The sequence below is a fragment of the Oncorhynchus mykiss genome, chromosome 3, assembly GCF_057628025.1.
Source record: "Oncorhynchus mykiss isolate SJ-2025 chromosome 3, ASM5762802v1, whole genome shotgun sequence".
NCBI classification, from domain to species: domain Eukaryota; kingdom Metazoa; phylum Chordata; class Actinopteri; order Salmoniformes; family Salmonidae; genus Oncorhynchus; species Oncorhynchus mykiss.
This window is the reverse complement of record NC_143024.1, coordinates 55,787,158-55,810,124: the sequence shown is the minus strand read 5'-3', so window position 1 is coordinate 55,810,124 and position 22,967 is coordinate 55,787,158. Positions and strand designations below refer to the sequence as shown.

The 22,967-nt window shown below is 44.1% G+C and overlaps 1 protein-coding gene across 6 annotated transcripts in view; it reads right to left on the bottom strand.

Annotated features, from left to right (window-relative positions):
* LOC110504116 (histone deacetylase 4) overlaps positions 1 to 22,967 on the bottom strand; it is a 254,688-nt gene that overhangs the window by 118,679 nt on the left and 113,042 nt on the right. For 2 of the 6 annotated variants that reach the window (XM_036974162.2, XM_036974170.2), the window contains exon 1: positions 2,081 to 2,691. The exons of the other annotated variants lie outside the window; for them this stretch is intronic. In XM_036974162.2, coding sequence (XP_036830057.1) covers positions 2,081 to 2,084 — 4 coding nt within the window. In that variant the 5' untranslated portion in view covers positions 2,085 to 2,691. Of the gene's footprint in view, positions 1 to 2,080; positions 2,692 to 22,967 lie in introns of those variants that run through there. 6 annotated transcript variants of the gene reach the window in all.

Below are 22,967 nucleotides of genomic sequence, written 5' to 3'. Positions count from 1 at the left end.
TTTAGAGAATCTGCAGAGAAGAATAGGAGAAACATCCCAAATACTGGTGTGCCAAGCTTGTAGCGTCATACCCAAGAAAACTTGAGGCTGTAATCGCTGCCAAAGGTGCTTCAACAAAGTACTGAGTAAAGGATCAGAATACTTATGTAAACGGGATATTTCCGTGAATTGTTTTATATATATATTTTTTCAACATTTCTAAAAACCTGTTTTTGCTTTGTTATTATGTTGATTGATTTGGGGGAGATTGATGAGGGGGAAAAATGCTTTCATCCATTTTAGAATAAGGCTGTAACGTAACAAAATGTGGAAAAAGTAAGTTTGTCTGAATACTTTCCGAAGGCACTGTATGTGTGCATGCAAGTCCTTTAGGGTGTACTACAGAGGAAAGAATCACATCAGACTAGGCTAAGAGACTATGTTAAGAAACAGTGACAAAAAACTGACCTTAGATCAGCAGGGTCTAGTACTGAGGGCAAGCTGTGCCTATTCCAAGTGGCCTCTCGGATCATGAGAAAAATCATGGAAGAGTCTGATTTATTTATAGATCAGGGTAAACTATAGCAGCTATTGGTCTGGTATCCAGCCACAGTAGGGATTAGGGATCAACCATGTGTGGTATCCCCTGACATGGTATCACAGAGCCAATGACTCACACAGGTACTTTAGAGGGGGTGGACGAGCCAATCAGGGGTGTGGCACGTGGTTGGAAAAACGAGCGCGTGGTTGGAAAATGGGTAGGGGGCTGAAAGTCGTCCTTTGCATGCATACATGATATATGTGTCCCTGTCTTCTTTCTCTCTCACTCTCTCGGTCTCTCCCTCTCTCTCCCACCTCTCAATCCTCCTCTCTCAAGCCATCTCCCTTCTCTACGCCCCTCTGACTTTTCTTATCCTCCCTCTGCTGCCCAACTCTACCTCTATCCATCTTATGTACAGTATGTAAACACAGCAATCTGTCTCTCTCGTACAGAGATTACACACACACAGTGGATAAATCCACAGTCAAACACGCCCGGCTCAGTCCTAAGGCTCTCTGTCATTGTACCATATCACATAGCACTGTACTTATGCCACTTATTTGACAGATAGCGCTGCACTCCACCAAACGTCACTCAACCACACACTGAAACCCAACCTAACCACACAATCAACCCCAGCCCATCTGCCAGTCAGCTAACAGACTGTTTAGTCTTCACAGTTTGCAATGGGTCGACTGGACATACTAAAACACACGGGGCTAGCAAAGAACAAAAATAGATAAAGCTTTTAAAACATCGGACGACACTGTTACATCCCAATGCCAAGGGATGAGCAATGTTCAATATCAATATCATCTTTCACCCCTTCTTTGCCTACATCTATCTATTCGTCCCGTCCCTCTGTCTTTTTTCGCTCTCTCTATTTTGTTTCTTTCCATATGGTTGTTTCACACACTGGTTCGGCTCCTCTCTCTCTCTCCCTCTCCCTTTCATTCTCTCCCAGGCTCCGCTCTCTCGCTTTCTTCCTCTCCATGTGGTGCAGGGCAGACACAGTGAAGTGGAACATCGGGGCAGACAGACACACACACAGGAGCATTCCTTAAAAACACAAGACACACCAAGACTAAATCCACCACACACTTCCCAGTCCATGCGGTCACAATTCCAAGATGATGTGACACACATATTGCCAAATATATTAAGAAGCTACGCTAACACAAATAGATACCAAGGAGCAATGAACTACATACGGTGAGACACACACAAACTCTCTATTTCACGCAGACACACTAACACACACCCCCTGACAGAGAGACACATAGCGGGCAGTAGTAGGTATCTGCTCCAGTGAGTGTGAGGCGCTCAAGGCTGCAGAGCGGAGCACGGGATAAAAGACATCCCTACCATGAGTCTACTCAGCCTGTCCACCCACACACACACACACACAAAATGCAAATGGACACACAACAACACTATACTCCGCTATAACAACACACTCACACACACAACCCCAAACGGCATACTTTTGAAAACACAGGCACACAAACACAGAGACACACAGGCGTGGGCACACACTGTACAGCGCAGAGCTCCTCTCACCCATCGGTTGTGCTTTCCGGATGGCGCGTTGCTAACGAGATCTGCTAGAGCAGCCTCACTGATCCGGAGCTCAACTCTCCACCACTGACACAACACACTCAGTAAAACACAGCCTCAGTCCACAGCAGATACCGGAACAGTGATCTCAGTCTCCACCTCTCTGTTTTCTCACACTCACTGTGTTCGGTTCGCTCTCTGGCTGTGTCCCCTCCCCTCTCTCTCGCTCTCTCTCTCGCTCTCTCTCTCTCTCTCTCTTGCTGGTGACATCAGAGGGCAGTCTCAGACATGCTGAGTGTTTGTGCGCTCCTCTCCCTCTCTCATTCCTGGAATAGGTTGATTTTCACAGAAAGGACAGACCTACGAGGGGGGGGGGGATCTCTCGCCCTACCTCCTTCCTTTTGCTCTCTTCTTTTCACCTCTTACTTATACTTTCTCCTTTTGTACTACTCAAAATCTTTCTCTTTCACCCTCGTTTCATCCCTCTCTCCATGCCCTTGCCCTGTCCTTCTGTTTAAGTCTAGCTCTTTTTTGTCTTCTTGTCCTCCCTCATTTCCGTCTCTCTCGCTCCTCGGATCCCTCCGTCCCAATGCTCTCCTTTTCATATGTTGCCCATTTCTCCATCATCACTTTCATAGTCATCCATCTCGATATCCTTCCTTTTTTGCTCTCTCATCCTCTTCTCGCTCTCTCTGTCCCTCCCTCTTTCCCCATCCCTCTCTTATTAAGTCCACATGGGTTGGGTGTGATTCCAGACTGCTATGTGGCCACTGTCCAGACAGTCTGCAGTGGACTCTGGTCTACAGGGAAAGTGCTCTACATGAGATTTACAGATTAGCAAGTCACTGTGGCGAGTGGCTCTGCGAGACGCCGCAATTAGATTGCCTCATTTCCCTCTCTACATCTATCTATAAATCCCTTCTCCAGCTACCCCTTGCCTCTCCCCTTCTGTCTCTATATATTCCATTTGTCTTCCTACATGTCTCCCTCCCTCCCTATCTCCGCAACTCTCTCCATCCCTCTGTAGCAGTCATGAGTTAATTCGCTGGACTAGCTAGTGGAGAGATCGGAGAGAAGAGAGAGACTTGCCAAACCCTTAACTGGGCTGCCTCTTGTACTTGGCTTTCCGTTCATGCACGTCTCTTCACAGTCAAAATACAGTTGTTGCTAACGCCATTGCCACCTCTGGTTTGATGTTGCTACGCTTACCAGTCTCCTCTCCTCAGTCGTCCGTGTCCATGTAATCTTATTTGTTATGATTTCAAAGGCAAAAATGATCCTAGATCAGCACTCCTGCTCTGAGATGCTTTATGGATACGGTTCCAGGAAACACAAACCTATAGTTGGACAACATTCTTCCCCTGTCTAACCGGGTAGAAGTTCCCGAGGTCCTAACTTTCAGGTAGAAAAGTGCTGTGAAGGACCGACACGAGATGCTGTCACGTAGACTGGGGAATCATGCCAGCTCTATTCCTTAAATTGCTTTCTGCAACATTCTAGTTGGCTGAATACTCTGACCACCCACCCATCACCGTCTTGATGCCCTGTTTTACCCTGCCTCTACACACACACACGGCTGTGATTAGGGCACCTGATCTCTGACCTCTAGCGTCCCTGACGTCAAACTCTTACCACAGCTTCACAGTCATGCCACTGATAACACCTAATTGCTCCCACTGACACTGGACCAAAACACAGGGGGGGGGGGGGAAACTCTCCTCACACACACAAACACACATCTGTGTTTTCTACCTTACTTCCACATCGTCCCATAAGGAGACAGGTCAGGATGCAAAGTTCCTGGAAGTTTGTCTGCTTTTCCTTAAACCCCCGCCCTAAACACACCTCCACGAGCACACAAACTCATGTTTTTACTTCCCCCTCTGGAGTTAAGCCACCTCGGCTAGACGGAAATAGTGTCAATTTCCCTAGACATGGAAGGTATGGAGATGATTAGGCGCATTCACGAGCCTGCGCCCGTCCAAATTCCATGACATTATTGTGGAGGAAGTCTAGAGCGACAGTGAGGTTTGTTTTCCTCTCCTTCACTGGGGTGTTTAGGGTTTGTTCTCCGTCTGCTGGCATGTGGGAGCCATCTAAACACTTACCAGAACAGTGTGCCATGTGTGTATTTTCTGTGTGTGTGTGTGTGTGTGTGTATACCTGCATCCATTTGTGTATGTATTTGTGGTAAATAATGCATCCGGCTTAATGATGCAGTGTGTGTGTGTGTGTGTGTGTGTGTGTGTGTGTGTGTGTGTGTTTGTGTGTGTGTGTGTGTGTGGCAGGCAGACAAGGCTGATGAATAAGTAATGTGTCAGGCGTCCGCTCCACAACAAGAGGCCGCGCTGCATTCCCAGAGGAAAATGACAACTCCAACAAAGAGAGACTTTCAACCACCTCCCTCTCTCCTTCCACTACAGAGGGATGGGGATTTTTATTCCCCCCTAGGGAATCAGGCCTGCCTCCGAATATGTGTAATACAGCATCATTTCTGATTGATTTATATTATTCATAACGCCTTTCTCTCGCTCTCTGCCTCTTCCCCCTCTCTACATTAACCAAGTCACACTAGCCCTTTCAACAGTAGCCCAAGACAGATATACAATAATTGAATTATGGCGCTACACGCCACGTTGAGCTTGCCGCTGCCGGTAGTGAGATATGGCCACCTCTTTGGTTAACGCTGCAACGTTAATAATACATAGACGTTAATACAACGTCAATAATAGATTGAGCAAACTTTAAATGAAATTGTTTGAGTAATTAGAGGGACTTCAGAAAGTATTCAGACCCTTTGACTTTTTCCACATTTTGTTATGTTACAGCCTTATTCTACAATGGATTAAATCCCCCCCCCCCCCCCCCCCCCATCAATTTACACACAATACCCCATAATGACAAAGCAAAAACAGGTTTTTAAAAATGTTTGTTCATTTACAACAAAAATATATATATATCCCATTTACATAAGTATTCAGACCCTTCAGACCCGAGTATTCAGACACTACTCAATATTTTGTTGAAGCACCTTTGGCAGGGATTACAGCATTGAGTCTTCTTGGGTATGACACTAGAAGCTTGGCACACCTGTATTTGTGGAGTTTCTCCCATTCTTCCCTGCAAATCCTCTCAAGATTTGTCATTTTGGATGGGGAGCATTGCTGCACAGCTATTTTCAGGTCTCTCCAGGTTTTCACCAAGGATCTGTACTTTGCTGCATTCACCTTTCCCTCGATCCTGACTAGTCTCACAGTCCCTGCCACTGAAAAACATCCCCACAGCACGATGCTCCCACCATGCTTCACCGTAGAGATGGTGCCAGCTTTTCCTCCAGACATGACACTTGTGTCTTTTCTAAACTCTAAGTGGGCTGTCATGTGCCTTTTACTGAGGAGCAGCTTCCGTCTGGCCACGCTACAATAAAGGCCTGATTGGTGAAATGCTGTAGAGATGATTGTGCTTATGGAAGGTTCTCCCATCTCCACAGAGGAACTCTAGAGCTCTGTCAGAGGGACCATTGGGTTCTTGGTCACCTCCCTAACCAAGGCCTTTCTCCCCTGATTGCTCAGTTTGGCGGGTGGCCAGCTCTAGGAAGAGACTTGGTGGTTTTAAACTTTTTTCATTTAAGAAAAGTGGAAGCCACGGTGTTCTTGGGGACCTTCAATGCTGCAGACATTTTTGGTACTCTTCCCCAGATCTGTGGCTCAACGCAATCATGTCTCTGAGCTCTACGGACAATTCCTTCAACCTCCTGGCTTTTGCTCTGACATACACTGTCAACTGGGGACGACAGGGTAGCCTAGTGGTTAGAGCATTGGACTAGTAACCAAAAGGTTGCAAGTTCAAATCCCCGAGCTGATAAGGTCTGTCGTTCTGCCCCTGAACAGGCAGTTAACCCACTGTTCCTAGGCCGTCATTGAAAATAAGAACTTGTTCTTAACTGACTTGCCTAGTTAAATGAAGGTAAAAAATAAATAAAAACAGGTGTGTGCCTTTCAAATCCTGTACAATCAATGGGATTTCCCACAGGTGGACTCCAATCAAGTTGTAGAAACATCTCAAGGATGATCAATGGAAACAGGACGCACCTGAGCTCAGTTTCAAGTCTCATAGCAAAGGGTCTGAATACTTACGTAAATAAGGTATTTCTGTTTAGATTATTAATAAATGTGCAAAAAAATCAAAAAAACTGTTTTTGCTTTGGGTATTGTGTGTAGATTGCTGAGGATTTTCTTTTTATTTTATGCATTTTTGAATAAGGCTGTAACGTAACAAAATGTGGAAGAAGTCAAAGGGTCTGAATACTTTCCAAAGGCACTGTAGGTGTAAATAATTCACAAACAGATTATTGTCTGGACTATTTCCTCTGCTGGAAGGATGAAATAGTATGAATTAACTTCACAAAACAAAGATTTAAATGAAAATATGTCACTCATTTTTTGTTTATGTCGGTAACCAGTTTACAACAGCAATAAGGATTCTCTCCGAAGGCACTGTAGGTGTAGATAGCTGTGTCTCTCAGAGAGACTGTCGGGAACTGACATAGGTGTTTGGTTCTTTCTGCATGTGTGTGTGTGTGTGTCTTTCCGTATGTGTGAGTATGTGCACGCGTGTTCGCTTGTGAATGTGTGAATATGCATGCGTGCATACGTGCTTGCCAGAGAGACACGGTTGGAAACTTGATGTCTTCCCTCCGCCCCTGTTTCTGGGAGCCAGCCAGAGGCCCTTTGTTTCAGAGGAGGAGCAATTATAATATTCCTGAAAACAGTTGATGCGGTCTTTGTTTGCTTGTTTGTTTCACCCCGTCACCTAATTGCAGCCATGAATGGTCGTTTCTGCTCATGTCAGGCCGCACCGAGACAAAGGACGTTCATGCACACACACAAACACAAACACAGACACGAACAAGCAGGCACAGACACAGAAGCAAACGCACAAACAAACACGTGGGCATGGACACACACCCGCCGCAACACACACACACATACACCTTCGCACACACAGATTCCAGGAATTACAACCAGAAATGCTTTCACACACATGTATTCTAAATAGCGATCAAATACGCACCACTAAGGCTGCCTGTTTGCCTCTGCTCTGCTAACAAACGCTGTTTTTTTAACACCAGTAAGGAACCAAACAAACACACCAACAACCAATCAACTTGCCTTTGTTCTGGAAAACAAGGCCTGGAAACTTTAATGCCCCCCCCCCCCCTCTCGCTTGTAAAAACCCATGGCCATTCGGAGCTTTTGGGCGCATTGACGATCTCGAACTCATTCATTTGTAGTGCCTTTCTCCTTCCCGGTTACAATTTATATTCCCCTCTCCCTCAATGGTAATTCCCTGCTAGGTTACTCAAGAGCGGTTGCAGAGTGAGAGGGCAATTAGCCGTTAGCTATACTAGCTACCTAACCTAGTCCAGCCCATTTTCAGTAATGTGAGCCACGACCATGTGCACTATAGCTAGCACTATCTAGGGAGTACCTGAGTAGAGGCATATAATAATGGCATATGTAGTCTATTTAAGCAATAAGGCCCGAGAGGGTGTGATATATGGCCAATGTACCACGGCAAAGGGCAGTTGTTATTCGCAAAGCGGAGTGCCTGGATACAGCCCTTAGCCGTGGTATATTGGCCATATACCACAAAGCCCTGAGGTGCCTTATTGCTGTTATGAACTGGTTACCAACATACACAAACAATGAATGACATATTTACATAAAAATCTTGGTTTTGATAAATTAATTCAGACTTTTTCATCCTTCCAGACAATAATCTGTTTGTGAATTATTTTTCCATCATTGCTATGAAATCAACGAATAGCTGCTAGCCATGGACAGAAACCAAAACAACATCCAAATCTGCAGCTGAAATGACAGAAAATGAGCTGCATTTTTGTTTGTTTTAGCTGTTTTCTTTGAACATTTCTTTGGATTAATCCACAATATCCAGAGTTGCGGTCTCGTCAGAACATCGTTCACTCTCTATGGCACTGTCTATTGCATCTTAGCCTATGCCGCCCTGCCATTGCTCATCCATATATTTATATATTCGTATTCCATTCCTTTAGATTTGTGTGTATTAGATAGTTGTTGTGGGAATTGTTAGATTATTTGTTAGGTATTGCTGTACTGTCAGAACGAGAAACACAAGCACTTCGCTACACTCGCAATAACCGTTCGATCAAAATGGTCGGTGATCTGATTGTTAACTTGACTTTCGAAGACCTTAGAAAGACAGGGTAGGATAGATATAAGTCTGTAGCAGTTTGGGTCTAGAGTGTTTCCCCCGTTGAAGAGGGGGGTGACCACGGCAGCTTTCCAATCTTTGGGGATCTCAGACGATACAAAAGAGAGGTTGAACAGGCTAGTAATAGGGGTTGCAACAACAGATCATTTTAGAAAGAGAGGGTCCAGATTGTGTAGCCAGGTGGAAAGCATGGCCAGCCGTAGAGAAATGCTTCTTGAAATTCTCAATTATTGTGGATTTATCGGTGGTGACAGTGTTTCCTAGAATCAGTGCAGTGGGCAGCTGGGAGGAGGTGCTCTTATTCTCCATGGACTTTACAATGTCCCATAACTTTTATGAGTTTGTGCTACAGGATGCAAATTTCTGTTTGAAAAAGCTAGCCTTAGCTTTCCTAACTGCATATGTATATTGGTTCCTAACTTCCCTGCATATCGCGGGGGCTATTCGATGCTAATGCAGTACGGCACAGGATGTTTTTGTGCTGGTCAAGGACAGTTAGGTCTGGAGTGAACCAAGGGCTATATCTGTTCCTGGTTCTACATTTTTTGAATGGGGCATGCTTTTTTAAGATGGTGAGGAAAGCACTTTTAAGGAATAACCAGGTATCCTCTACTGACGGAATGAGGTCAATATCCTTCCAGGATACCCAGGCCAGGTCGATTAGAGAGGCCTGTTCGCTGAAGTGTTTTAGGGAGCGTTTGACATTGAGATCCTGTTTGAAGACAGCAGAGGTGTATTTGGAGGGCAGGTTGGTTAGAATGATATATATGAGGGTGCCCGTGTTTACGGATTTGGGGTTGTACCTGGTAGGTTCATTGATAATTTGTGTGAGATTGAGGGCATCAAGCTTAGATTGTAGGATGGCCGGGGTGTTAAGCATGTCACAGTGTAGGTCACTTAACAGCATGAGCTCTGAAGATAGATGGGGGGCAATCAATTCACATATAGTGTCCAGGGCACAGCTGGGGGCAGGTGGTCTATAGCAAGTGGCAACGTTGAGAGACTTGTTTCTGGAAAGGTGGATTTTTAAAAGTAGAAGCTCAAATTGATTGGGCACAGACCTGGACAGTAAGACAGATCTCTGAAGTAGATTGCAACTCCGCCCCCTTTGGCAGTTCTATCTTGTTGGAAAATTTTATAGTTAGGGATGGAAATGTCAAGGTTTTTGGTGGTCTTCCTAAACCAGGATTGCCTAAGCCATAAGCATTGGGGGAGGTGTTGCTGTATAAATCGTATGTCCTTGTATTGCTACTGCTGTATCATCAAATGAATTATCTAAGTGAGTCTCTGAAATGGGTAATATATAATTGTTATCTGACATTAACACATTATTGATTTCATGAACCTTATTGCTAAGGCTACATATATTAATATGGGCTATTTTCAGCCCTTCCTGGGTAGCTTATCAGAGATGGACATGATATGGAAAAGTGCAAACAAAGCAAGTCCATTAATCAGTTGGTGTGAGTAAGAGTGTGTGCTGCGGGGTTGAAGCTTGGCTCTTTCCAGAACAGTTTCCTTGTCCTTGAACCTCAGGAACTTGATGACCTGTCACCTAGCCCGGTGGTGGGTTTTCCAGTCCTGTGGGCGCTCTCCACCTCAATCTTCCTGTGGTCCATCTTCAATTTCTCAGATGTCTTTTTCCTCACTTTGTCCTCAGACTCCGTTCAGGTCTCAAATGGAGATTCTGCAATTCCATCCACAACCATGTTGTTCTGCCTTGATTGTCCCTCGAAATGATTTCTCCATCATTGTTATCATGGATTCACACACATAACTGATGTCCTCTCAATGACTTACAGATCAATATCATCTTGTAGTTTTCCTGTTTCAACTCATCGAGCTGACCCTGGGAGAACTGCACACTGTTCATCAGGTCCTGTACCTCTCTGGTTAGGTTGTCTATTCTTTAACTAGCTGACTCCACCAGTATTTGGACAAAACACTTGAACCTATTTTCTTGTTGTTGTAACAACTGCTTGTAGAACCCTTTTTGTTCATTTAAAAGATCCTTCACCGGTGATAGAGAGACACCACTGTCCTCAACAGTGCTTCCGCCGGCTTTCGTCATTGTCATGGTGGCAACGCAGTTTACGCTGTTACTCCTCACAGTTTCAGACAGGGCAGGTTGCAGGGAAGATTGGAAACAACAACAAACAGCAGGGATCTAGACAGCCACATACCCGGGACTATCCGTGGTTCCAGCCACAATGGCTAACCTCGTCGCAGGCTGCGTTCAGACCCTCAAGAACACTTTGCAAGCTTTATAGGCAGCTAGCTAGCTAGCAGCTAGGTTAGCTGCTATGCCAAGCAGCTCCTCAGACCCGGCCTTGATTGGTAGGAACACTGGACAGATAGTAGCAGTCCCAGCAACTGATGCCAACTGATGCCAACTGCATAGCGGGATCCAAACTCAACTCAACCAAACTTAACTGAACTTTTTTATTAGACTTTCAAAACTTTCCAAAACAACAAACTTTCCAACAAACTTTCCAAAGCATCAAACCGAGCTCTCCCTCGTTCAGTGAGTGATGACTGCTCACTTCCAATGCTGGGAAGGGCACTTTGGGAACTACTACCCAATCCATTTCACTGTGATCCTGGCTCAGTCAAATGCCGATAAGTGAAATCATACAGCTGATCGAGCTGTCATGTGACCGAATGCAGCAGACAGGGGAATAACCTCGGAGGCGAATAAACACGGAACTGGGAACTTGAACATTCACTGAGTTCAAGACAACTGGAAAAATCGCTTTGAACGTCATCCAACTCGGACTTTCAACTCAGGAACTCAGACCTCTTTCTACAACTCCAACTTTCCGACCTGAAGATCACTAACGTCATGCTTTGACCTTGTATTTTTCAGAGTTCCCAGTTGTCTTGAAAGCACCATAAAACTCATGGTACACTTCGCCAGGTCATATCTGTGTGAAGCTGCATTCAGAACTCTCGTCTGCATTAAAACCAAATATCGACAGCAGAGATGCGCACTTTAGACCACGCCCCCTGACTTTGAGAAGTTTTGACGCGACACGCATCAAACACACCCATCTCATTAGCGGTGGTGAGATGAAACATTATGTCAGAGTAATTTGCAATTGACTATCATAGCCCAACGTTAAAAGTATGTGATAGTGAGTTGAGAAGACAATCAGAAATACTGTTAGAATGTTTTTCAATTGACCCAAGTAAAAAAAGTAAACATTGGCTGTTCATTTTTCTCATGGCTGGGGTCGCGAGAGTTTTGAGATACCAAATGGAGTCTTGGGCCAAGAGAGTTTGGGAACCCCTGAAATACCTTATTGTGGTAATTTAGAATAGACTCAGTAAACCATATACTGAAAACTCACTATGACTTTTCACAGGCTTAAAAAATAGAGTTCAGGGGAAAACTCGAGAGGGTTAGAGGTGGGAGGTGTCTTATACTCCATTTCCACTTATAGCTACAGATCCCAACTATACTTTATCCAAGCTGGTACTCATATCAACATGTATATGGCGATGTAGGTGGTGAATCAAGGGTTAATTAAGGGAAATGTGCTCCTTTAAGTGTAACTAATAAACAACTGTACAGTAAGAGCAGACGTTCCTCACTGAGGTCACACACTCCAAACAGCGGTCTCTACGGTAACTGCTGCCAGACTGCCAGACAGATGGGGGTGCCTAAATCAGACTATGCCCTATAAAAAATGTATAACATACTAACATGGTAACATTTTGCCTCCACCACACATACAACCTTCAGAAGCACACACAATCTCACTCACACACACACACACACACACACACACACACACACACACACACACACACACACACACACACACACACACACAGACAGAGAGAATGACTCCTAGACAATAAAAGCCCAACCCGATATTGTTTTCAGGATATTGCCGCTGAGCCAGACAAAGTAGGTTAGAGCATTGCCCGCTCTGCCGGAAGAAAAAAACAAGTATGTGTCTCAGCTCCTTGCCCTGCCCTTCAACAGATTTAATTTCGGTCTAGGCTGTTAGAGTACGTGTGTGTATGTGTATGTTTAAAGGGGGCAGACTGGGTTAAATGGAGGGCATACCCTACAGCATGTCTGCAGTTACATCATACTGTTTGAACCTCAATTTTGCATTTATCTTTGTCAGTCTATGTGCTATTCTATCTCTCTGGTAAGCGTGAAACCTGGATTAAACAAGTAGAACAACTAATATGGGAGATAGTTTTTTTGTTTGTTTTTGTTTTAATTTTACCCCTTTTCTCCCCAATTTCGTGGTATCCAATTGTTGTAGTAGCTACTATCTTGTCTCATCGCTACAACTCCCGTACGGGCTCGGGAGAGACGAAGGTTGAAAGTCATGCGTCCTCCGATACACAACCCAACCAAGCCGCACTGCTTCTTAACACAGCGCGCATCCAACCCGGAAGCCAGCCGCACCAATGTGTCGGAGGAAACACCGTGTACCTGGCCACCTTGGTTAGCGCGCACTGCGCCCGGCCCGCCACAGGAGTCGCTGGTGCGCGATGAGACAAGGACACCCCTACCGACCAAGCCCTCCCTAACCCGGACGACGCTAGGCCAATTGTGCGTTGCCCCACGGACCCCCACGGACCTTACGACAGAGCCTGGGCGCGAACCCAGGGACTCTGCAGTACAGCGCCCTTAAAAACTGCTCCACCCGGGAGGCAATATGGGAGATTGTTAATGGGACAACGGATGGCTACAACCATCAAACTAGTAGCAGTAGTTTAAAGGATCATAAATAAATAAAAACCTGGTGCAAATTGTTATAGATCGTTCTAATAAATCGGAAGGCCACCAAAAATTCTGAGATTTCCATACCCAACTATAACATTTTCTGTCAAGATAGAACTGCCAAAGGGGGAGGAGTTGCAGTCTAGTGCAGAGATAGACTGCAAAGTAACGTCATACTTTCCAGGTCCATACCCAAACAGTTCAAACTACTCATTTTAAAAATTACTCTCTCCAGAAATAAGTCTCTCACTGTTTCCACCTGCTACCGACCCCCCTCAGCTCCCAGCTGTGCCCTGGACACCATTTGTGAATTGATCGCCCTCCATCTAGCTTCAGAGTTTGTTCTGTTAGGTGACCTAAACTGGGATATGCTTAACACCCCGGCAGTCCTACAATCTAAGCTAGATGCCCTCAATCTCACACAAATCATCAAGGAACCCACCAGGTACAACCCTAAATCTGTAAACAAGGGCACCCTCATAGACGTTATCCTGACCAACTGGCCCTCCAAATACACCTCCGCTGTCTTCAACCAGGATCTCAGCGATCACTGCCTCATTGCCTGTATCCGCTACGGGTCCGCAGTCAAACGACCACCCCTCATCACTGTCAAACACTCCCTAAAACACTTCTGCGAGCAGGCCTTTCTAATCGACCTGGCCCGGGTATCCTGGAAGGACATTGACCTCATCCCGTCAGTTGAGGATGCCTGGTCATTCTTTAAAAAGTAACTTCCTCACCATCTTAGATGAGCATGTTCCGTTCAAAAAATGCAGAACTAAGAACAGATATAGCCCTTGGTTCACTCCAGACCTGACTGCCCTCAACCAGCACAAAAACATCCTGTGGCAGACTGCAATAGCATCGAATAGTCCTCGCGATATGCAACTGTTCAGGGAAGTCAGGGACCAATACACGCAGTCAGTCAGGAAAGCTAAGGCCAGCTTTTTCAAGCAGAAATTTGCATCCTGTAGCTCTAACTCCAGAAAGTTCTGGGACACTGTAAAGTCCATGGAGAACAAGAGCACCTCCTCCCAGCTGCCCACTGCACTGAAGCTAGGTAACACGGTCACCACTGATAAATCCATGATAAGCGAAAACTTCAACAAGCATTTCTCAACGGCTGGCCATGCCTTCCTCCTGGCTACTCCAACCTCGGCCAACAGCTCCGCCACCCCCCCCCCCCCCCCCCACCTACTCGCCCAAGCCTCCACCGCTTCTCCTTTACCCAAATCCAGATGCAGATGTTCTGAAAGAGCTGCAAAACCTGGACCCGTACAAATCAGCTGGGCTTGACAATCTGGACCCTCTATTTCTGAAACTATCCGCCGCCATTGTCGCAACCCCTATTCCCAGCCTGTTCAACCTCTCTTTCATATCGTCTGAGATCCCCAAGGATTGGAAAGCTGCCGCAGTCATCCCCCTCTTCAAAGGGGGAGACACCCTGGACCCAAACTGTTACAGACCTATATCCATCCTGCCCTGCCTATCTAAGGTCTTTGAAAGCCAAGTCAACAAACAGATCACTGACCATCAAGAATCCCACCGTACCTTCTCCGCTGTGCATTCTGGTTTCCGAGCCGGTCAAGGGTGCACCTCAAAATCGCTGAAGTCGGAGACTTTTATCTCCCTCACCAACTTTAAACATCTGCTATCTGAGCAGCTAACCGATCGCTGCAGCTGTACATAGTCTATCGGTAAATAGCCCACTCAATTTACCTACCTCATCCCCATACTGTTTTTATTTATTTACTTTTCTGCTCTTTTGCACAGCAGTATCTCTACCTGCACATGACCATCTGATCATTTATCACTCCAGTGTTAATCTGCAAAATTGTAATTATTCGCCTACCTCCTCATGCCTTTTGCACACAATGTATATAGACTCTTTTATTCTACTGTGTTATTGACTTGTTTATTGTTTATTCCATGTGTAACTCTGTGTTGTTGTCTGTTCACACTGCTATGCTTTATATTGGCCAGGTCGCAGTTGTAAATGAGAACTTATTCTCAACTAGCCTACCTGGTTAAATAAAGGTGAAATAAAAAAATATAATAAAATATTGCGATATGGATTTTTTGTCCATATCGCCCAGCTCTGTTCCAGCGCATTATGACATGCGTTCTAATGTGCAGGGCGTGGGCCTGACGAGAGTCTCTTCCTCTCCTCTCTCACGGACCAGACTCAATGGACTGGAAAGCTGTGAGGCTCTGATACAAGGGCCCAAACTACATGTAGTACTCTGCTATTTACGTCAAGGTAAAGGTACAGTTGAAGTTGGAAGTTTATGTACACTTAAATTGGAGTCATTAAAACTCCCTTTTCAACCACTCCACAAATGTCTTCTTAACAAACTATAGTTAACAAACAATTGTTTACAGACAGATTATTTCACTGTATCACAATTCCAGTGGGTCAGAAGTTAACATACACTAAGTTGACTGTGCCTTTAAACAGCTTGGAAAAGTCCAGAAAATTATGTCATGGCTTTAGAAGCTTCTGATAGGCTAATTGACATCATTTGAGTCTATTGGAGGTGTACTTGTGGATGTATTTCAAGGCCTACCTTCAAACTTAGTGCCTCTTTGCTTGACATCATGGGAAAATCAAAAGATATCAGCCAAGACCTCAGAAAAAAATGGTGGTCCTCCACAAGTCTGGATCATCCTTGGGAGCAGTTTACAAACGCCTGAAGGTACCACGTTCATATGTACAAACAGTAAGCAAGTATAAACACGATGGGACCACGCAGCCGTCATACAGCTCAGGAAGGAGATGCATTCTGTCTCCTAGAGATGAATGTATTTTGGTGCGAAAAGTGCATATCAATCCCAGAACAACAGTGAAGGACTTTGTGAAGATGCTTTAGGAAACAGGTACAAAAGTATCTATATCGACATAACATGAAAGGCCGCTCTGCAAGGAAGAAGCCACTGCTCCAAAACCGCCATAAAAAAGCCAGACTACGGTTTGCAACTGCACATGGGGACAAAGATTTTAATTTTGGAGAAATGTTCTCTGGTCTGATGAAACAAAAGTAGAACTGTTTGGCCATAATGACCATCGTTATGTTTGGAGGAAAAGGGGGGAGGCTTGCAAGCTGAAGAACACCATCCCAACCGTGAAGCATGGGGGTGGCAGCATCATGTTTTGGGGGTGCTTTGCTGCAGGAGTGACTGGTGCACTTCACAAAATAGATGGCATCAAATTATGTGGATATATTGAAGCAACATCTCAAGACATCAGTCAGGAAGTTAAAGCTTGGTTGTAAAATGGGTCTTCCAAATGGACAATGACCCCAAGCATACTTCCAAAGTTGTGGCAAAATGGCTTAAGGACAACAAAGTCAAGGTATTGGAGTGGCCATCACAAAGCCCTGACCTCAATCTTATAGAAAAGGTGTGGGCAGAACAGAAAAAGTGTGTGCGAGCAAGTAGGCCTACAAACCTGACTCAGTTACATCACCTCTGTCAGGAGGAATGGGACAAAATTCACCCAACTATTTGTGGGACGCTTGTGGAAGGCTACCCGAAATGTTTGACACAAGTTAAACAATTTAAAGGCAATGCTACCAAATACTAATTGAGTGTATGTAAACTTCTGACCCACTGGGAATGTGATGAAAGAAATACAAGCTGAAATAAATCACTCTGCTATTATTCTGACATTTCACATTCTTAAAATATAGTGGTGATCCTAACTGACCTAAGACAGGGAATTTTTACTTGATTAAATGTCAGGAATTGTGAAAAACTGAGTTTAAATGTATTTGGCTAAGGTGTATGTAAACTTCCAACTTCAACTGTACCTCTCAAAAACCAGCAGTGCCCAGCCGTTCATCAAGAGGCTAAAAAGACAAGTCCTTTAGCAATGATCGATGTGTCAGTCAATGTGTGTGTGCGCATACTTGCCCATGTGAGCCCCCACTGCCCCCGTTACGGTTCTCCAAAACCGAGGCAGCTGGCTCCCGGCTCTCACCCGCTTGGCCAGGCACCACGAGCGGGCACTGATGCCAACACGGGGGACAGAGCAGGAGCCGTCAGGGCCATCTGAGAGTCAGGCACCAGGGTTCTGGGGGGGCTGCGGCAGCAAACGCATGTACAGCAGGTGGGTGGCCATTCATTGTGAAATTTAACTGTGGCAAATCACTCTGTGGACTCTGCTTCCCTAGTGGTTTAATCGCTCTGCTAAAATTAACGAAAGGTTGGTTACTCTGTTCGTTCCAACATCTAGAACTTTTGTCATCTGTTTGTTTTATAAGGTATGCTTATAGATGGTGCATACCAAAATGAACAGTCAGACACACATAGGTAATTTCACAGTAACAGAATGATGCTGAGACTCAGTATTGTCTGAGAATTGTCTCAGAGTTGTATGTCAAACAAAAAACAATGATTTGCCATGTTAAACAAACCATACAACTCTTCGCACAAGGACTACTTTTAACAATTTCCACAAAGAAAAATTGTACAAAAACACATTTACTGTAAGAACAGTGCAGATAGAAAGATTGGTAAGTGATGGTTTGTGCTCTTAGTGCCATCATTCTGTTACTAAACTTTGCATCTTGCACAAGCAAGCATGAAGGTATTTACACAGAACATAAACATAAGCATTGCGCGCATGAACACACACCAGGAACACACACCTGCGCTGTGGTACAGTGAGCAGGCTGGTCTCTGCCAGCCCAGCGGTAGTTCTGCCGTAGCAGACGGCCCCCATGGAGGGGTCAAGGTGATCCATGATACCTGTCCTCTGGACCACTCTTCCTTTCTTCCTCCCTCCCCCTCTCCACAGGACCACATCCAGTACACACTTATGACTGTCTGTTACAGTCCACTACCGTGTGCTATACATGCAAGCCACATGCCCTAGGATCCCACCGCCGAAATCAAGTTTGGCTCTAAGTTGTATACAGCACAGATATTTTATATTCCCCTAAAATGTGTTCTTCAGTAATACATACCTGCCAGAAAAGACTATGCCTAACATGAAGACTTCTACTCATGCAGTCGTATTCGATGCATACAGCTTGTATTTGTTTCATTAAATCCAATGGAAAATGCTGTTAGATTGAAATATAACCTAGTCATAGCACAACATTATATGTTCCGTGAAAAATTACCGAGGTTGGTCAATTACTGTAATAAAGTCAAATTAGTTCATGTTTAATTTTAAAAGGAGTACAAATGGTCAGCTAAATCTCTGTCTTTGTTCTCCATGAATGGTACATTGGTTCCTACGTGAGCATGAGACCAACACATGATTTGACTGATGGATCAAAATCCCTTAGCCATAATGAACAGCATGACATGGCTGTTTATCGACCCCCGAATATAACAATCTGGCCACTGTACAATAGAGGGCTTGAACTAAGTTTTCCACATGTCCACCGAGCTATGAGGGAGGCTTTTCTACTTTCCAACTTGTGACTAGGGGGTGGGGAAGGTGGGGTGGGGATGGGTCGTGGCTTTGCATTACCTAAATATTACACTGTAAAGAGCTAGAGCGACCTCACAGCATGAGTGAGCGAGCGAGCAAGTCAGGGGGGATTAAGGGAGTGATTGAAGGAGTAATTGAGGGAGTGATTGAGCGCAAGAGTGAACAAACAAATGAGTGAGTGAATTAATAAATGTGTGAGTGAGTGAGCAATGAGCTCAAATTGAGGGACTGATTGAGCGAGCGAGCAAAAAGATTACAGAGTGAATTAATACATTTGTGAGTGAATGAGTAAGCGAGCAAGAGATTGAGTGAGGGAGTGATTGAGTGAGCGAACAAAAACGAGTAAGTGAATTAATAAATGTGTGAATAAGTGAGTGAGTCAGTGAAAGACAGCATCAAAATTAATGTGGCCATCGACAGTTATGACTAAACGACTGCCAGTGCAATATAACTGTGACGATCGTCCTATTATCTCCATCACATAATCTAAAGACATGCCTTATATCAATAATCAGACATTTTAAACGGTTAAAGGGTTATGAAAAGTACATGTATTTATTAATTGTATAATGTGGGGTTAGCGATGTCCTTTTGGTAAATGTATTACCTGGTATTTCCTAAAAGATGGTCGATTGTCGTGACGTCACTATCATTAATCTGACGACTGTTATTTATTTTTATCAAACTAATTAAGTTGAATTGTTACTCGATTAAATTAAACATGTAACAGTGAACTCATTAGGAATTTGAGGCACCACAGGAAAAGTTGTTTAAGTTGGGAGATAGTAATTTGTTAAACTCTAAAGATATACAGATATCTCTTACTTCAAAACAGTCAACTATTAATTATTACCTAATCAATCTCATTCTGAAGGTCTCATAATCTGTGGATCTGCAAGAACCCTAGTCCTTTTTGAATATTCAGTACTACACAAATTGATTTACTCAATATTTATTAACCTGTTGCGTGTAGGGGGCCGTATTGATGTTTGGATGAAGTGGCTTCTTCCTTGCTGAGCGGCATTTAGATACATTGTACCTGTTTCCTCCAGCATCTTCACAATGTCCTTTGCTGCTGTTCTGGGATTTTTTTGCACTTTTTGCACCAAAGTACGTTAATCTCTAGGAGACAGAACGCGTCTCCTTCCTGCTTGATATCAAGCAAAGAGGCACTGAGTTTGAAGGTAGGCCTTCAAATACATCCACAGGTACACCTCCAATTGACTCAAATAATGGTAATTAGCCTATCAGAAGCTTCTAAAGCCATGACAAAATTTCTTGAATTTTCCAAGCTGTTTAAAGACACAGTCAACTTAGTGTATGTAAACGTCTGACCCATTGGAATTGTGATACAGTGAATTATCATTAAGTGAAATAATCTGCCTGTAAACAATTGTTGGAAAAATTACTTGTGTCATGCACAAAGTAGATGTCCTAACTGACTTTCCAAAACTATTTTTTGTTAATAAGAAATTTGTGGAGTGGTTGAAAAGCGAGTTTTAATGACTCCAACCTAAGTGTATGTAAACTTCTGACTTCAACTGTTTTTATTTACCCGTAGCTGTCTTTCTCTGTCGTCTCTCTGTTGAAACCAATCGATCTGTTTATGGGTAGTGGCTCGATGTAAGGCTCTGGTTGTCCATCAGAAGTCACAATGTCCTTCTCAGTTGTAGAGCTTCTCTGGTCTTGGAGTGTTTGTTAGATAGATACTCCAGATGTATGCACGGTTGTTTCAGAGTCTATAGTCAAAGTTATATGACCACTTTTCATGCACAGCTGCAGACTGTGAATGTTTTGGTCTAGTCTTTACCTTCTTCACATGTGTTGAGAGTTTCAGTACGTCGGCTGGTCTATAGATTTTAAACTATTTTCAGATGTGTAGCCACCACTCCACGCTGTCTGGTCTCAGTACAAAGTTTCGAACCATTTCGTAAGGTTCAGCTCCCGCTGTCTGTCACGCTAGTCTGTATTTTAATTCTTAATGAGTTATTTAAGCACTCTGGCCAAAGGGGGCGTTCCGTCATGCTGGCACGAACTCTGAGCTCACTGGGAAAATCACATTGTTATCTTCACGAAAGTATTCTCATATTTAATTCAATCATTTCTACAACATTTAAATGCAAACCTGATACATAGGACGCGTACACTTTCAGAGTTACTGTTACCTTGATATACCATCCTTAATGACATCACAAAATAATAAACAATGTGACAGGATTATTTTTAGACACCCCCCCTCCCCCGGACCATTCCTAACAAAAATGAATGTTCCAATGTCACATCTTTTGAAGTTTTTTTTTTTTTTTTTTTAGGTGGGCCACACTCTCTCTAGACAAAGCATTCCTTTTGTGGATACTGAAAAGGCAGAGAGAGAAATTTCCCACCTGCTTAAATTTACAACCCAGTGTTAAAGTTCAAAGACCGGCATAGCCACCCCTTCGCCTCTTCTGTGGGAAAGAGGGGATCTGGCTATCTTCAAACATTTGCCTAACTGATGGGACCTTTGATAAATCTTTCATGACTCTCATGACAATGTATCTGTTAATTTCCTTGTCAGACAGGCAAATGAATGCGTTCAAGAGCGATTGGTTTATTCGACGACACCATTTTGTATACTTTTGGCCCTTCTTTGGACACTGTGTTAAGTAACCTCCAGGCGTGCTTCAATGCCATGCAACACTCCTTCCGGGGCCTCCAACTGATCTTAAATGCAAGTAAAACTAAATGCATGATCTTCAACCGACCGCTGCCCGCACCTACCCGCCCTTCTAGCATCACTACTCTGGACGGTTCTGACCTAGAATATGTGGACTACTACAAATGCCTAGTTGTCTGGTTAGACTGTAAACTCTACTTCCAGACTCACATTTAGCATCTCCAATCCAAAATTAAATCTAGAATCGGCTTCCTATTTCGCAACAAAGCATCCTTCACTCATGCTGGCAAACATACCTTCGTAAAACTGACTATCCTACCGATCCTTGACTTCGGCGATGTAATTTACAAAATAGCCTCCAACACTCTACTCAGCAAATTGGATGCAGTCTATCACAGTGCCATCCGTTTTGTCACCAAAGCCCCATATACCACCCACCACTGCGACCTGTATGCTCTCGTTGGCTGGCCCTCGCTTCATATTCGTCGCTAAACCCACTGGCTCCAGGTCATCTATAAGTCTTTGCTAGGTAAAGTCCCGCCTTATCTCAGTTCACTGGTCACCATAGCAGCACCCACCTGTAGCACACGCTCCAACAGGCACATTTCCCTGGTTACCCCCAAAGCCAATTCCTCCTTTGGCTGCCTTTCCTTCCAGTTCTCTGCTGCCAATGACTGGAACGAACTGCAAAAATCACTGAAGCTGGAGACTCCTATCTCCGTCACTAACTTTAAGCATCGGCTGTCAGAGCAGTTTACAGATCATTGCACCTGTACATAGCCCATCTGTAAATAGCCCACCCAACTACCTAAACCCATTTTGTTATTAATTTTTTTGCTCCTTTGCACCCCATTATCTTTACTTGCACATTCATCTTCTGCATATATCACTCCAGTGTTTATTGCTAAATTGTCATTTATTTTGCCACTATGGACTATTTATTGCCTTACCTCCCTAATCTTACTTCATTTGCACACACTGTATATAGACTATTCTATTGTGTTATTGACTGTGCGTTTGTTTATTCCATGTGTAACTCTGTGTTGTTGTTTGTGTCGCACTGCTTTGCTTTATCTTGGCCAGGTCGCAGTTGTAAATGAGAACTTGTTCTCAATTGGCCTACCTGGTTAAAAAAAGGTGAAACTAATAAAAGGTGATTTAGTGTACAGGGATAGCCAAAGTTTCTTGTCCTTTGCTGGGCGTACAGTACCAGTTAAATGTGTGGACACACCTACTCAATCCAGGATTTTTCTTTATTTTTTACATTGCAGAATAATAGTGAAGACATCAAAACTATGAAATAACACATATGAAATCATGTAGTAACCATAAAAGTGTTTAACAAATCAAAATATATTTTATATTCTTCAATGTAGCCACCCTTTGCCTTGATGACAGTTTTTCACACTCTTGGCATTCTCTCAACCAGCTTCACCTGGAATGCTTTTCCAACAGTCTTGAAGGAGTTCCCACATATGCTGAACACGTGTTGGCTGCTTTTCCTTAACTCGGTGGTCCAACTCATCCCAAACCATAACCGTCTAAATTGGGTTGAGGTTGGGTGATTGTGGAGGCCAGGTCATCTGCAGCACTCCATCACTCTCCTTCTTGGTCAAATAGCCCTAACACAGCCTGGAGGTGTATTGGGTCATTGTCCTGTTGAAAAACAAATGATAGTGGGACTAAGTGCAAACCAGATGGGATGGCGTATCGCTGCAGAATGCTGTGGTAGCCATGCTGTTTAAGTGTGCCATGAATTCTAAATAAATCACTGACAGTGTCAACAGCA